The sequence below is a fragment of the Erinaceus europaeus genome, chromosome 1 (genome assembly GCF_950295315.1).
Source record: "Erinaceus europaeus chromosome 1, mEriEur2.1, whole genome shotgun sequence".
NCBI lineage: Eukaryota > Metazoa > Chordata > Mammalia > Eulipotyphla > Erinaceidae > Erinaceus > Erinaceus europaeus.
In genome coordinates, this window is record NC_080162.1 from 78989377 (window position 1) to 79006137 (window position 16761).

A 16761-nucleotide genomic window follows, 5' to 3' on the forward strand; every position below is an offset into this window, starting at 1 on the left:
TTGTAGTGCTCTACCTCTTACATGATTTAAATACAAATTTTCTTTTTAAAGAGAGTGCTATTAAAAAAAAAACTTACAGAAGCTGGGAGATAGAGCACATACATCACCAGTAGAGCACACACATCACCTTGTGCAAGGACCTGGGCTCACCACATGGGAGGACCATGCAAAAGGGGAAGCTTCATAAATGGTGGAGAGTCGCTGTGGTATCTCTCCTCTGTCTTTCTATCTCTCACCCTCTGGGGTAAAAGAAAGTCTACTATGAGCAATGAAATTATGCATCCCTAGTGGCAAAACAAAACAAAAGAAAACTGTACAGGCTAAGATGTCATAAATGCAAGGAAAGGGATGGAGATGGCAGGTATAGTCAGTTCCAAAGGTTGAGATATGTTCAGAGAGTATTCCAGGAAGAGTTTGATATGTGGAATCTGCATTCTCTGCCTCTAAATTATATACCTACTTGTTGGGTTGCGTCACGGGGGAGAGAGAAGAGACTAGGAACTCGTGGTGGAGCGGAAACACAAATCTTTATTCACATGGACGCTCCAGAATTGGGTGTGAGCACAGTGGTTTAGGCCATATGGAGCTAGCAAAATGGCCGCCTCCCACTATGCCCACCAGCCCTTCTCCGGGTCAGGTCATGGAAGAGAAGAGAGCAAAGAAAGAAAAAGCAGAAACAGGAGAGGCTTTTATGGGAGAATTCCGGAAGTGGCAAGTCGGGATGGGATTGACTAGGAAAGGGGGTGGAGAGAGGCAAAAGGCATGTTGGGAAGGTGGAAACATCCTTAGCAACTGTTGCAATGGTTTTAACTGAATTAGCAATACACTGAGGGGATAACGTGGTAGAGATCTGTAAATAATACTTGCATGGAAATATTTTGACCACATCTGCACAATTTCCCAACACCTACTGCTGGTGATGAGATGCTTCCTTCTTAAGGTCTCAGTCACCAATTTGAGGAAAAAGGAATAGGACAACTCACGTTCTGACATTCTATCTCTGTGCTACTAGGTCCCATGGAGACAGTAGGGCCAAGGAGATAGCTCATACTATTAGAACACCATCTTGTATGCTTGAGGTCCCAGAGGCCCCAGGTTCAATCCCCAGCACCAGCTTAGCCAGAAGCTAGAAATAAGTTGTACTTTGGTCCTCTTTCTCTCCTTTTCGTTCTCTTTCCTTTTCATTCTCTCTCATAATAAATATTGGGTTGTTGGAAAAGTCATGATGTATTATTGCAAAAAAAATAGAAAAATACATTATGACTTTTCCAACAACCCAATAAATAAACTTAAAAAAAAAACTGAAGGAGGAAGCCAGATGGTAGAGCACCTGGTAGAGCACACATGCTATAATGCACAAGGACCTGGGTTTAAGCCCCTGGTTCCCACCTGTGGGGATAAGCACCATGAGCAGTGAAGATGTGCTACAAGTGTTTCTCTCCCTCTCTATTTCCCTCTCCCTTCTCAATTTCTCTTGATCTCTCTCTTCTATCCAAGATAAATAAATAAAAATAAAAATTTAGAAATGTTTTAAAAAGCTGGGGGAGTCAGGAGTATGGACCCAGGATCATTATGGGTGTAGAAGGTGGAAGGTCTAGCTTCTGTAATTGCTTCCTCACTGAACATGGGCATTCACAGGCCGATCCATATTCCCAGCCTCTCTCTCTCTCTCTTTCCTTAGTGGGTTAGTGGGGCAGAGCTCTGGGGAAGCAGGGCTCCAGGGCACATTGATGGGGTTGTCTGCCCAGAGAAGTCCGGTTGGCATCATGGTAGCATCTAGAAACTTATTTTTTATGATTTTTGTTTCAGGTCCCAGGTTTAGTTGCCAGAGTTGAGCAGTGCTCTGTTCTCTTTATTTATCTCTTCCCCCCTCACCCCGCCCCATCTCACTCATTAAATAAAACATTTTAGAAAAATTAAAAAAAAAGTGGAGTCAGTAGAAAATAGCCTCGAATTGGTTCTACCTAGATATAAATTCTGACTTGGCCATTATTACTTTAGTTTTCATTTACAAGAGAAAGAGGAGGAGGCTAGAGCACTGCTTTACTACTTGTGAAGCTTCCCCCCTACAGGTGGGGACTAGAGGCTTGGACCTTGGTCTTGCACATGGTAATGTGTGTGCTCTGCTGGGTGCACCACCACCTTGATAATTGTTTACTGACATTTCCAGGCTGTTTACCTCCACAATGAACATTCCATGACTTTGAATTTTGTTGTCTGTCCACTCCACCCCTGCCCCTCATCATGGAATTCAGTGCTTGGAATTCTAATCTCAGTTCTTCTGAAGGTAGAAATGGAACAGATTCAGTTTTTCTGCTGTAAGTCAGTCAGGTTGGAAAAAGCAGGATAGAATCAGAAGGGAAAAACAAAGAACATGCTGGGCCTGGGTCATTCATGCCCTACCCCATGGGGTAAGAATAGAAGACTGCCTTGTTTATGTGTTGGGTGACTCTAGCTATATTTTCAACTGCATGAATAGTCTTTTTCCTGACTCAGATCCTGGTAGCATAGCCTGTCTCTTCCTTCTTCCTAGCTTGAGACAAAGAAATTGCAACAGGATTGCTTCTTCAAGAACAATATACATTGTCTACAGATTACCCAAGGCAACCTGTCATCATAAACAAACACAAAAATCCTTTTTTTTTGCCTTTTTTAAATTTATTTTTTCTCCACTCACGTCACAAAAGTCTGTGTCCCCACCCCCACCCCCATTGATAACTACTATAGTTCTCCCACAGTCTTGAAAATAGGTTGATATTTGGGTTTTATTCACATTTGTATATTCAGTTGTCTATATTCTGCGTATGAGTGAAGCTATTCTGTAGTTGTCTTTCACCTCCTTACTTGCTTCACTGAGTACATTCTCCAATTCCATCCACTTTATCCCAAAGGACACAATATCATCCCTTTTTATTGCTGCATAATACTTTGCTGAGTATGTGTCCCATAACTTAAAAATTATTTATTTATTTATTATTGGATAGAGACAGAGAGAAATTGAGAGGGGAGGGGGAGATAGAGAGGGAAAGAACCTGCTTCACCATTCATGAAGCTTTCCCTCTGCAGGTGGAGACCAGGGGCTTGAACCTGGGTCCTTGCACACTGTAGTGTGTGTGCTTAACCAGGTGTGCCACTACCTGGCCCCAAGTCCCAGAACTTTAAAATTTTTTTTTATCCTTCTCTGCCTTTCTATCAAGAAGAGCCCCCAACTTTTGTGATGTCCTCATGGACATCAAGGCATTATGTTCCATTTTGGACAACTCTTGACTTAGAAGTTTCTGCCAGGAGTCAGGCGATAGTGCAGTGGGTTAAGCGTATGCAGCGTGAAACACAAGGACTGGCGTAGGATCTCGGTTCGAGCCCCTGGCTCCCCACCTGCAGGGGAGTTGCGTCACAGGTGGTGAAGCAGGTCTTCAGGTGTCTGTCTTTCTCTTCCCTCTCTCTGCCTTCCCCTCCTCTTTCCATTTATCTCTGTCCTATCCAACAATGACGACATCAATATCAACAACAATAACTACAACAATAAAAAAAGAGCAACAAAAGGGAATAAATGAATGAATATAAAAAAAAAAAGAAATTCCTGCCTAAAGTTAAGCATAAGCCAGCCTATCTGATCTTCTCAACCAGCAGGCCTAGCTCAGTTGTATGAGACTGGTAGCCCCTTCATCTAAGTAATAGCTTTCAGATTTTTAAAAAAAAATTTTATTTATAAAATGGAAACATTGACAAAACCACAGGATAAAAGGGGTACAACTTCACACATTTCCCACCACCAGACCTCCATATCCCATTCCCTCCCCTGATAGCTTTCCTATTCTTTACCCCTCTGGAAGTATGGACCCAAGGTCATTGTGGGATGCAGAAGGTGGAAGGTCTGGCTTCTGTAATTGCTTCCCTGCTGAACATGGGCGTTGACAAATTGATCCATACTCCCAACTTGTCTCTTTTGCTAGTGGGGAAGGGCTCTGGGGAAGCGGCAGAGCTCCAAGTCACATTGGTGGGGTTGTCTAGGCTCTATAGAGGAAGTGGGAGATTCCTGTCTTAGGGTTTAAGAAGACAATAGATAGTTATTTCAATAAACATATTGTTTGGCAGTTGGGTTAACTATGAAGCTTTCAGATTTTTTAAAGAATTTATTTATTAATGAGAAAGATAGGAGGAGAGAGAAAGAACCAGACATCACTCTGGTACATGTGCTGCTGGGGATTGAACTTGAGACCTCATGCTTGAGAATCCAATGCTTTATCTACTGCGCCACCTCCCGGACCACTGAAGCTTTCAGATTTTAAAGGGGTAATATTTCTCTTTCTTTCATGTCTCCCCTCTAGTAAAATTCTCCAATTCCCAATATAGTCTTTCTTAGGACTTAATTTTGAGTTTTCTCACCTTCTAGAGAAGGCATGATTTCTCTAGGTGGGGGGATGCCAATATACTGTAGAATGGAGAATGACTATCCAGGGCTCCATAAACTGATTGCGTTGCAAATGAATCTTTTTAATGAGCTGTCAACTTTTAGGTCCAATTGTCTTCAACCAATCAAATGTTCCATGGTTAATACCAAGTTTGGTGAGCTCCCCAAAGAAGCTGTGGTAGGGGCCTTTATCAAGATTCATACTGTGGATCAAGGTGAAATCATGGTAAGTGTACAGAGATTCTTGTTTAATATAATGTAATATATGATGAACTGAGAGTGTAAAATAATGAGAGTAAGGGTTTGAAAACTTCCAGCTCTATAGTTGACAAGATTCAGGCACACTACCAAGCTTATAAGTTATTGATGACATTATTATGGTTGTGGTTATGGTTATTTTTTTTAGAAGAATCTTTATATTTAGGAGATACATATATAAATATTTCCAGATAAAGTGATATAACATCTGGGACTTGCTTTAAAATAATCTAGGAACAATGGGGAGACAGCATAATGGTTATGGAAAAGACTTTCATGGCCGAGGCTCTGAGGTCTTAGGTTCAATCCTCAGCACCACCAAAACTAGAGCTGAGCAGTGCTCTAGTTTCTCCCTCTTGCTCTTCCCCCTGTATCTTTTTCTCTGTGTATTTCACTCATTAAAAAAAATAATAGGGAGTCGGGTGGTAGCAGCAGGGTTAAGCGGGTTAAGAGCACATGGCGCAAAGCGCATGGACCCAGCTTAAGGATCCTGGTTTGAACCCCCAGCTCCCCACCTGCAGGGGATTTTTGTCATATCCTAAGGATGAGAAAATGGTCTTACTTTATGCAATAAAGAGTTAAGACTGGCCACTGGGAAAAACTTGTAAAATGCTACCTACCACACCTCCCCACCCCTACCCCTGCTGGATTGCCCCAGAAAGGTATGGCATGAGTGTGATTCTTGGAGCCTGCTTCATGGAGGTAGGACATGGAGAAAATGTCTGAAGGGGTCTTTTAATTCAAGGATGTGGAGGACTTCTATGTCATGTAGCAAAAGCATCCCTGGATTTCTCCCCGTCTCAACTAAAAGACCCCAGACAGACCTCCTACTTGGGGTCTCCTTTTTTCCATTTAGAGAATCTGTTTGTGGCAGAACTTGGACTGGAGTTGGTGTATTGCACCTAAGTCAAAGACTCTGGGATGTGGTGAGAAGGGTTCAGGTCCTGGAAGGTAGAGGATGACCTAGTGGGGTTTGAATTGTTATGTGGAAACTGAGAAATGTTACACATGTACAAACTATTGTATTTTATTTTACTGTTGACTGTAAGCCAGTATTCCCTAATAAAGAAATTAAAAAAAAAAAAAAGAAAATCTGCTTGTGGGAGTAGATGGGCTTTCACGTCTGACTCTCCGGTACTCCTTTTTTCTAGGGTCTTCACCAGATCCTCCTCCCAGAGAGTCAGCAGGACACTCGGCCCTTGATTCTCGTGAGCCTGGGAGTCGAAGTGATACGAGTAAGCAGAGAAAAGTTTTGTGAACTGATTGAGAGTGACATGACAGAAAAGTTGTCCAGTTTTCAGATTCAGTACCCAAGGTCAGTGCTGGGAATGGGCACAGATCCTATCAAATCAAATGAAAAACTTTTTACCTGTTATTTTTATGAAAGATAGAGAAAAAAAGAAAGAAGGAAATAATCCTTAATTCTGGCAAGGGTGGAATGAACCTGGCAGTTGCTAGTATGTTCTAAATTGACTCAGCCTTTTGGCAGGAATTTTAGCATTATGTTTCAAGGGCCATAAAATTGTTCCTACCCTTTGAAGCAATGACCACACATGAGCTTATGTTCATAACTAAACTATGGGTAAAAAGCTATGTTCATTAAGATGTGTGTGATAGAAAAATACCACCAGCCATGTCACAATAAGGAGATAGTTTAGAAAATTATGGTGCTTTCCCCTGATGGAACATAACTGTTTTATGAAAAATATCATAGTTTAATGGCTTTATAACAGGAAGGTAGAATGGATGATATGGCAAATGTAAAGAACAGGGTACAAAATTATACATTATGACTATGTTTTTGTAAAACATGAGGAAACTCTGGAAAGACAGAAGCAAAAATGAGGATATTGGTGGTATTACCAAATTTGTGTGTATGTTTTTTTTTTTTTTTTTTGACAGGACAGATAAGTTGAGAGGAGAGGGAGAGAGAAAGAGGGAGAGAGAAAGACAAACACCTGCAGATCTGCTTCACCACTTGTGAAGGGTCCATCCTGCAGGTGGGGAGCCAGGCTTTATACATAGTGAAATGTGATACGTGCGCTTAACTGGTTGTGCCACTACACCCCCCAAATTTGTAATAGTGAGCCCACTTAGAGAGGGATGGAAAAGAAAAATACTCTCTTCATCCAGATGAAGATCATATTGATTGTATGATACTGCAGTCTCCCTACTTTTTCTTTACTTGTGATGACATTGTGATCAGACACAATTTCACTGGCTGGTATGGGAAATAAGTAAGTCCAGTAGAGATTATGTAAAAGAAAGAGGAGATGTGAATGCAAGCAGACCTATAAGCTACTGAGCATATGAATGAAGGAAGTTGATGTGGGATCTGTATGACTTTGGATTGATCATTTCCCTTCCTCTAGGCTTCAGGTTCTAATTTGAAAGTGATACATTAGATGTCCTTCCTTCCTCCCTCCCTTCCTTCCTTCCTTCCTTCCTTCCTTCCTTCCTTCCTTCTTTCCTTCCTTCCTTATCCTCCCTCTCTCCCTCCCTTTCTTCCTTTTCCTTCTTTCTTTCTTTCTTTCTTTCTTTCTTTCTTTCTTTCTTTCTTTCTTTCTTTCTTTCCTTCCTCCCTCCCTTCCTTCCTTCCTTCCTTCTTTCCACAGATGTGGCACATATTTAGAGAAAGTTTATGAGATTATTTTAGGTGTTAGGGAAATTGGCACTTTTGAGAATTAATGGTTATGCATTCTAGTTTAAATTAGAAAATGAGGAGTCCAGGCAGTGGCTCACCTGGTTAAGAGCTCACATTACAGTGCACAAGGACTCAGGTTCAAGCCCCTGGTCCCCACCTGCAGGGGGAAAGTTTCACAAGAGGTGAAGCAAGGCTGCAGGTGTCTCCCTGTCTCTCTCCCTATCTCCCCCTTCCCTCTCTCAGTTTTTCTCTGTCTTTATCCAATAATAAATAAATAAAATATTTTTAAAAATAAAAAAATGACAAGATGAGATTTTAATTTTTTTCCTCCAGGGTTATCGCTGGGGCTTGGTGCCTGCACTACAAATCCACTGCTCCTGGAGGCCATTATTTCCCTTTTTTTGTTGCACTTGTTGTTGTTATTATTGTTATTGTTGTTGGATAGGATAGAGAGAAATCGAGAGAGGAGGGGAAGAGAGAGGGGGAGAGAAAGACACCCGCAGACCTGCTTCACTGCTCATGGGGATCCTTATGCTGGTCTTTGTGCTTCGCCCCATGTGTGTTTAACCCGCTCTGCTGCACCTGGCCCCCAAGATGAGATATCTTAATGTCTAGAGCACAGGACTTGTATCCTTTAGACCCTAGAGGTCCCAGCTTCAATTCCCACCACCACCATAATTGAGAGCTTATCAGTGCTATGCTATTTCCTTCCCTCATAAAAATAAATAAATCTGGGGGTCGGGCGGTGGCGCAGTGGGTTAAGCGCATGTGGCGCAAAGAGCAGGGACCGGCGTAAGGATCCCGGTTCGAGCCCCCGGCTCCCCACCTGCAGGGGAGTCGCTTCACAGGTGGTGAAGCAGGTCTGCAGGTGTCTATCTTTCTCTCCCCCTCTCTGTCTTCCCCTCCTCTCTCCATTTCTCTGTCCTATCCAACAACGAATTGCGTCAACAAGGGCAATAATATTAATAACCACAACGAAGCTACAACAAGGGCAACAAAAGGGGGAAAAAATGGCCTCCAGGAGCGGTGGATTCATGGTGCAGGCACCAAGCCCAGCAATAACCCTGGAGGAGGGGAAAATAAATAAATAAATAAAATAAATAAATAAATAAATCTTTAAAAAATAGGAAGAAAATGGCATGCCTAACATACTAAGCCCATGATTTGTCAGGTAACATGAATAGGATCGTAGTAAATATTTAAGTAAAAAAAAAACAACAAAGCATGATTAAAAAATCTTTATTAAATAATAGATGATATTCATCTATAACCCAAATTGAGACAGTTTCATGAAAAATAAGTTGAAAGACACTGGTATTTCCTTGTATTTCAAAGATGCCACAATTCTTTACTCCCTATGTATTAGCAATATGAAGAATGACTTTTTAGAAGCACTTACTAATAAATAAATAAATAAATAAATAATGCAAGGAGCCTTAGATTTTCATGTGTGGCCTAGCACATGATAGGCATCATCATGTTCTTTGAATTAAAATTCAGAAAATGTTTACATAGACTTGAGGGTGGCAGATGTATGGGCACTCAGCATCTGTGCTGCTCAGTCAGCACTTTGCTGCAATCATCTATAATGCTGACAGAGTCTCTCTTATTCATTAATTGTTGAACTCAATGGTTTTCTAGAGCACTAAAGCAGGCAGAAAACATCCATATTTTAGTCCAAATCCTCCATGTTTTAATTAAGGACTGTGAGATCCAGGAAACAGAATGTGACATCCTGAAGATAATACACAGTATGGGGCAGAGAGGTCTATCCTGAGGGATGTCATAGACCAGAAAACCTAAAACCATGGGGAGTGACATGCAGAATATAGTGAGTATCTGAGTCAGAAGAAAGGAGGGAGACCCTTGGACACCAAAATGACGAGGAGCCTAAAGACCACAACACAGAGTATGGTGTAGTGCTGGGACTGTCTTGGGGTTGGGGGAGTCCAGCCATCTTGGACTGAAGTTTTACTGGCTGCAAGTATAGATGACCTACTCAGTTTAGGTGAGACAGGGAATTGGACCTGAGACCCCTTCATGAAGATGAGGCCTTTAGAAGATCAACTTCAATTTAAATAAAAAGCAGATTAGAAATCAGAAGATCAAGAGTCCGGAGGTAGCGCAGTGGGTTAAGTGCAGGTGGCATGAAGCACAAGTTCCAGCCTAAGGATACTGGTTCAAGCCCCCGGCTCCCCACCTACAGGGGAGTCACTTCACTGTTGGTGAAGCAGGTCTGCAGGTGTCTATCTTTTTCTCCCCCTCTCTGTCTTCTCCTCCTCTCTCCATTTCTCTTTTCCCTAACAATGACAACATCAATAACAACAATAATATCTACAATAACAATAAAAAAAGAAATACAGAAATCAGAAGTTTATGGCCCAAGAGATGGCACAATGGGGAGAGTACTAGACTCTCAAGCATGAAGCCCTGAGTTCAGTTTCCAGCATTGCATATGGCACAGTGATGCTCAGGTTCTCTGTCTCTCATAAATAAATGAATCTTTTTAAAAAAGAAATCAGTAGACCATCATCATCAGAAGATAACATGAATTCTTATCTATGAATTTAAAAAAAAATTTTCTCTTTGTGGCACTGAGCTCCTATCATGCTTGGTTCCACTGCTTCTGGGCCCAGTTTTTCACTATTTTAGAGAGGGAGAGAGATATCATAGTACCACTCCATCATCCATGGAGCTCCCTCTGGTGCCATCCATAATGTTTCTATCTGGTGTAGGGAATTGAGCTTGGATCCATGCATATGGTAAGATATGCACTTTCCTGGGTAAACTATCTTGACCCACTTTATTTTTAATGGACGAGACACACACACACACACACACACACACACATAGAGAGAGAGACCAGAGCACTGATCAGCTCTGGATTATTGGTGGTTTTGGGGAGTGAACCTGGAATCTCAGAGCTTCAGGCATAAAAGTCTTTTGCATAACCATTATGCTATCTCCCCAGCCTGATATGAACATTCTTTTTATTTATTTATTTATTTATTCCCTTTTGTTGTCCTTGTTGTTTTATTGTTGTAGTTATTATGGATATCATTGTTGTTGGATAGGACAGAGAGAAATGGAGAGAGGAGGGGAAGACAAAGAGGGGAGAGAAAGACAGACACCTGCAGACCTGCTTCACCGCCTGTGAAGCGGCTCGCCTGCAGGTGGGGAGCTGGGGGCTCTCTAACAGGATCCTTACGCTGGTCCTTGCGCTTTGCATCACCTGCGCTTAACCCACTGCACTACCGCCTGACTCCCAGATAGGAACATTTTTTTTCACTAAGAACATTTTTAAGAATTTATTTATTTATTCCCTTTTGTTGCTCTTGTTGTTTTATTGTTGTAGTCTTGTTGGATAGGATAGAGAGAAATGGAGATAGGAGGGGAAGACAGAGAGGGTGAGAGAAAGATAGACACCTGCAGACTTGCTTCACTACTTGTGAAGTGACTCCCCTGCAGGTGGGAAGCCGGGGGCTCGAACCGGGATCCTTACTCAGGTCCTTGCGCTTAACCTGCTGAGCTACCATTCGACTCCCAGATATGAACATTCTTATACAGTAAGTCCTTACTTAACATCACTGATAATTTTATAGAAACTGACTTTAAAAGCAAAACCCTGAAATCAATTTTACCGCAGGCTTCTTGATATATCAGTAAATAAGAGTAAGGCTTCTATGCCATCTTTTTGGCCACAGAAACATCACCAGACAACCAAATAAATATCCCAGACAGTGGGCTGGCAAAATAACACACTTTGATAGTACATTGCTTTGCCATGTACACTATCCAGGTTTGAGTCCAGCCTCCATAGCACTGAAATGTAGTGGTCTCTATTTTTTTTTAACTTTTAAAAAAAAAATTATTATTTTATTTTTTTACCAGAGCTCAGCTATGGCTTATGGTGGGGCAAGGGATTGAACCTGGCACTTTGGAGCGTCAGGCATGAGAATCTCTTTACGTAACCATTATTCTGTCTACCCTAGCCCCTGTGGTCTCTTTCACTACTTTCTCTCTACCTCTTTTTCTTTCTTTCTCTCTCTCTCTCTTTTTTTTTTTTTTTTTTTTTACCAGAGCACCACTCAGTTCTGGCTTGTGGTGGTACAGGGGATTGAACCTGGGACTTTGGAGCCTCAGGTATGAGAATCACTTTGGATAACCATTATGCTATCCACCCCCACCCTCTCTGTTTTTTTCTAAAAAAAAAAAAAAAAACTCATACACTGCTAATATTAAATAATAATCTGTATTCATCTATTAATTCATTTTCCAAGTCACTTACTCCAGTTCCAGGATGCCTGTGGTGGGAGCCTATCCCAGTGAGAACGAGTCCATGACAGGATGTCCTTCTGTTATAGAAGGTACATACATATCCACACATCCACATATGTGTACACACATACACACACACACATATACATACACACACACCTACTCAGTCATGCTAATGAACCTAACCTGCATATCATTGAGATGTTGAAGGAAACAGGACCTTACCAGAAATCAATTTCCTTCCTTATTTTTCATTTTTTTATTTATGAAAAGGAAACACTGACAAAACCATAGCTTAAGATGGGTACAACTCCACACAATTCCCACCACCAGAACTCCGTATCCCATCCCCTCCCCTGATAGCTTTCCTATTCTTTAGAGAGTATGGACCCAAGGTCATTGTGGGATGCAGAAGGTGGAAGGTCTGGTTTCTGTAATTGCTTCCCCCCTGAACATGGGCGTTGACACGTCAATCCATACTCCCAGCTTGCCTCTCTCTTTCCCTGGTGGGGAAGGGATCTAGGGATGTAGAGCTCCATTGGTGGGGTTGTCTGTCCAGGGAAGTCTGGTTGGCTTCGTGGTAGCATCTGGAACCTGGTGGCTGAAAAGAGAGTTAACATATAAAGCCAAACAAATTGTTGACTAATCATGAACCTAAAGGCTGGAATAGTGCAGATGAAGAGATGGAGAGTCCTCCATTTTATAGCTAGCTAGTAGGCATATTTAGTTATATTCCAAAGGGCCTGTGACTATACTAGTTGTTTTTTTTTCCTGAACCTGAAACTTGATATGCAGGTGGATCCAAGTTATTGTTTGGGGAGATGATGGATGTCATGGCTGGGAAAAGGACCAGAAAGCTGGATCAGGGAAGAGAGTAGCTCCCAAATATGGGAAAGGTGTATAAATATTGTTGACTGTAAACCCCCTCGATTTGATGTGATCTGGGGCCCATAATTAGCTTAGGAACCTGTGTGATTTCTGCATCCTTGTAGATCTGAGCTCACATTCTGTGGTCATGAGTAGGAATGTTCCTATCTGCCCCAATTTCAGAACCCATCTTCCTCAGGTGGAGCATAGAGTATGTTGTCCATCCTCCCTTTGGAGGATGGAACATTCTCTACCATTGTTGATCCAAGTTGATGACAAGGTCCTATGGGGGCCCACAAAGGGTTTTTTTTTTTGTTTTTTTTTTTTTAACTAGAACACTGCTCAGCTCTGGTTTATGGTGGTGCCAGAGATTGAACTTGGAACCTCAGAACCTCAGTCATTTCATCATTTGCATAGCAATTATGCTATCTCTCATGCCTAGAAATTAACTTTTTTTTTTGTAGTAAATGGTGTTGAAAGGTTATTTGAAGGCCTGCTGTACAAGTTATTATGTGGACTTAGGTTTTCACTCCTCCTGGAAATGAAACTGTTGGGTCATAAATGAACTCTGTAATCTTTTGAGGACCTGCCAGACCTATGCTAGTTTATGTTTTCACTAGCAATATATCTAAACCCTCATTCCAGTACCTCCACATCCTCATCAACACTTATCTACTTCTTAAATGATAGTTATCTTAGTGGACCCAAGTAGGATTTCACTGTGGCTTAGATTTGCATTTACTTAATAGATAATAGTCATAAGTGCAATTAAATTTTTTTTCAGTAGCCATCAATAAATGAACAAGATTAACTATAATATCTTACTGCATTGTGAAAATAAATGAACAAGATTAACTATAATATCTTACTGCATTGAACACACCTACTGTTTTTTCAATGTGTAACCAACATAAAAATCAATGAGATATTCTGTGTTCTTTCCTGCTCTGAGACTTTGAAATATGGTGTGTATTTTACACTCACAGCACATCTTTAATTTAGACTGACCATGCCTGGGTACTCAGTAGTTACATATGACTCATGTCCACCACACAGAGCATTGCCAGAGACAGAGAGAAGTGTTTGGGAGGAGACACAGAGGTGGGACAGAGCACAGTGTGTTTAGGGATTAGAGAGAGGGTCAGGAGAGGCAGGGGTGAGGGAGGAGCTGGCATGGGAATCTCAGCATCTGTGCCTTACCTCCAGTGATGATGATATGTGCCAGAAATTCCTCAAAGAGAACAGCTGGAATATCTTTCGAAAGGACTTGCTGCGCCTATTGGTGGCACCTCGCCAGCATCCACCATTTACCCCAATTCGGCCTAAGAAGAAAGGAATCTACAATCCCAAGTCCTTGACCCTAGATTTATGTAGCTTGGACAAAAAGACTAAAGAACGCCATCCCGTTTTTATGGCACATCAGAAATTCCTCCCACCACTGAAGATTGTTCAAGCCATCAATGCACCTCGAAACAAAATTCAAGAAATCCTGCCTCAGTATAAGAACCCAGGAGTACTTGTTTAGAACCAATAAATGTTGAGTTGGCTTCCATATTTCCTGAATTATCACCATGGGAATTGTGTGGGAGCTTAGAGTGGGGACATCTGGAAGTTGAGCTGTGAGTTTCGAGAAATGTTTAGGGGCAGTAACTGGAACATTGTCTCCCTTGACACTTGCGGCACTAAGGAACTGATGATGGTAAGAGGATAGTTGTGGACAGATTAATTGTTGGGGATGAATTTAGGGTGGGACAGGGGAATCAGATCAGGGTGAACAAAATTAGGTTTGCAAACTAAGATTCTTCCAAGACCAGATAGGACAGACAGAACATCTAAAGGAGTGGAGTGTGAGGACTGCGGAGGCAGCAAGGAATGATAGGAGTTAGTATACACTCTCTCCATCCAGATGTTGCAGTTGTTCTTTAACTCCAGTCAGTTGATGCACACCAGGAAGTAGTAATTTAGGCCAAGTTCTGCCAGTCTTTAGATCTTTCAAGAGAACCAAGAAATCCTATATTTTAGGAGATTCTAAAATACTGATTTTATTATTTTTTTTTAGAATTTATTTATTTATTAATGAGAAAGATAGGAGGAGAGAGAAAGAACCAGACATCACTCTGGTACCTGTGCTGCCGGGGATTGAACTCGGAACCTCATGCTTGAGAATCCAATGCTTTATCCACTGAGCTACCTCCCAGGCCACATAAAATACTGATTTTAAATGTGAGCAACTAATCCAAATTGTTTTTGAAATACCAGTGTTAAGCAAACAAAATACATATGTGGGCTGTGTTAGGCCTACAAACTGCTGGTTTGCCAGTGCTTGTCAAGCACTTCTGTCAGATTCAGAGAGTGTTGCCAGAGTGAGGCACAACTGTGGGGAGAAGCAGAAGAAACTTAGGAGACAAATGGGCAGCAAGACAGGAGCAGGCATCCCAGATTGAGGATGAGGAAGGAGCAGCCTGAGAGAGAGCAGGCAACCCAAGGAACTGGAGTTTGAATTTAAACATAATCCCTCTGGCAGATTCTGAATCTGTAGCTTTCAATCACTGACCTGGGCCAGCTCTCCTTTTTGGTAGGGCTGTACCTAGAACTCAGGGTTTCCTTTATTATTATTGTTATCTTTATTTATTTATTATATAGAAGTAGCCAGAAATTGAGAGGAATCGGGGGGGTGTAGAGGGGGAGAGAGACAGAGAGACACTTGTAGCCCTGCTTCACCACTCGCAATGCTTTCCCCCTGCAGATGGGGACTCGGGGCTTGAACTCTGGTCCTTGCACATTGCTCATCCAGGTGCAACACCACCCAACCCCGAACCCAGGGTTTCTATGTCCACTCAACCTCAGCACTTCAGACCCAGCACCTCTCCCTTGAGGAATCTTATAGTTTAGCTTTGCAAACACTGAGAGGTGGAAGCTATGGCAGTCCAGTGGTCTGACTACCAGGGGAGACAGGGGCCCTCCATCACACTGCTGCAAAGGGTGAATGTAGAAGGATGCCTGGGTGCAGAGCTGGGCAGTGGGAGTTCTGGACACCCTGGCTATTTCTATCCCATTGGACACTCTTGAGCCCCTTGAGCCCTTGGCCTGTACCCCCGATTCCCCAGTGGCAAAATTAACATCTTGGACAAGATACTTTTCACCAGTAAAGAGTGAATGTAGTGTGAAGAGCATATTCAACATAATTTTGCTGATTGACTATAAAAGAAAACTTTTCATATTGCACCTGAAGGAGATTTTTTTTTTTTCTGTCAGAAGGAAGTGTGAATGTAAAAAGGTTAAGAAGCAGCGGATTTAATCATCTATATCCATGATAGCTCCAGGGGATCAAGAAGTCTGGGATATCTGCAGTAATCTTGAAGGAGTTGTCTGTGACCTATGAAGATGGGTAGCACTCTGTGGGGGCCAGGTGAGCTGAGGTATCAGATTATATTTAGGGTCTTTTCCCCCCCTCACCCTACCTCGGGCTTTTTCTTTTGCCCACGTAGAGCCTCTTACATGCACAGTTCCACTATTTGTGGCAGACTTTCCCCCTGCCCCTTTTGATTTCAGACAAAGGGAGAAGCAAAGACACCACATCACCATCCCACAATTCATAGAGCTTCCCTTGGTGCTCTCATGTGTGGCAAAGTAGGTGAGCTATCTCCTGGTCCCTGTTAAAGAGTTCCTAAATACACATGTACTTTATGTCTAGGGATGTGGCTCCAAGAAGGTGGTGCAGACAGGTTGTTCATTCATTTCAAATTGACTAAGTCATCAAGCTCTGTAAGGGCCAGAGGATATTTTAGGCGTTGTAGGCCATTGTTGCAGCTACTTCACCTTGTACTATGAAAACAGCCTAGAAGGTGTTGAAGCAGCGGACTTGTAATGCAAGTTCCCAAGTTCAAGCCCCAACACTGTATGTAGCAGAGTGATGTTACTCTAGTTGTCACTCCTCTATAAATAAGTAAAATATTTTCTTTTACATATATATATACATATATATATATTTATATATATTTATTCCCTTTTGTTGCCCTATTGTTGTTATTGATGTCGTTGTTGTTGGATAGGACAGAAATAGAGGAGGGGAAGACAGAGAGGGGGAGAGGAAGATAGACACCTGCAGACCTGCTTCACCGCTTGTGAAGCAACTGCCCTGTAGGTGTGGAGCCAGGGGCTCCAACCAGGATCCTTACACGGGTCCTTGAGCTTTGTGCCACCTGAGCTTAACCCACCGACTCCCATAAGTAAAATATTTTCCAATAGAATTTATTATGGAAATAACAGTTTACAAGACAGCTTTTGTCACATGGGAATAAAA

General features: G+C 42.0%; 1 protein-coding gene across 3 annotated transcripts in view; it reads left to right on the forward strand.

Annotated features, from left to right (window-relative positions):
• CNBD2 (cyclic nucleotide binding domain containing 2) overlaps positions 1-16251 on the forward strand; it is a 71245-nt gene extending 54994 nt beyond the window's left edge. Inside the window, exons 11-13 of one of the 3 annotated variants that reach the window (XM_060189251.1) lie at positions 4517-4637; positions 5821-5984; positions 15714-16251. In XM_060189251.1, coding sequence (XP_060045234.1) covers positions 4517-4637; positions 5821-5984; positions 15714-15756 — 328 coding nt within the window. In that variant the 3' untranslated portion in view covers positions 15757-16251. Of the gene's footprint in view, positions 1-4516; positions 4638-5820; positions 5985-13664; positions 14013-15713 lie in introns of those variants that run through there. The other 2 variants (XM_060189247.1, XM_060189254.1) reach the window with 2 other exon arrangements.
• Positions 16252-16761: the final 510 nt, after the last annotated feature.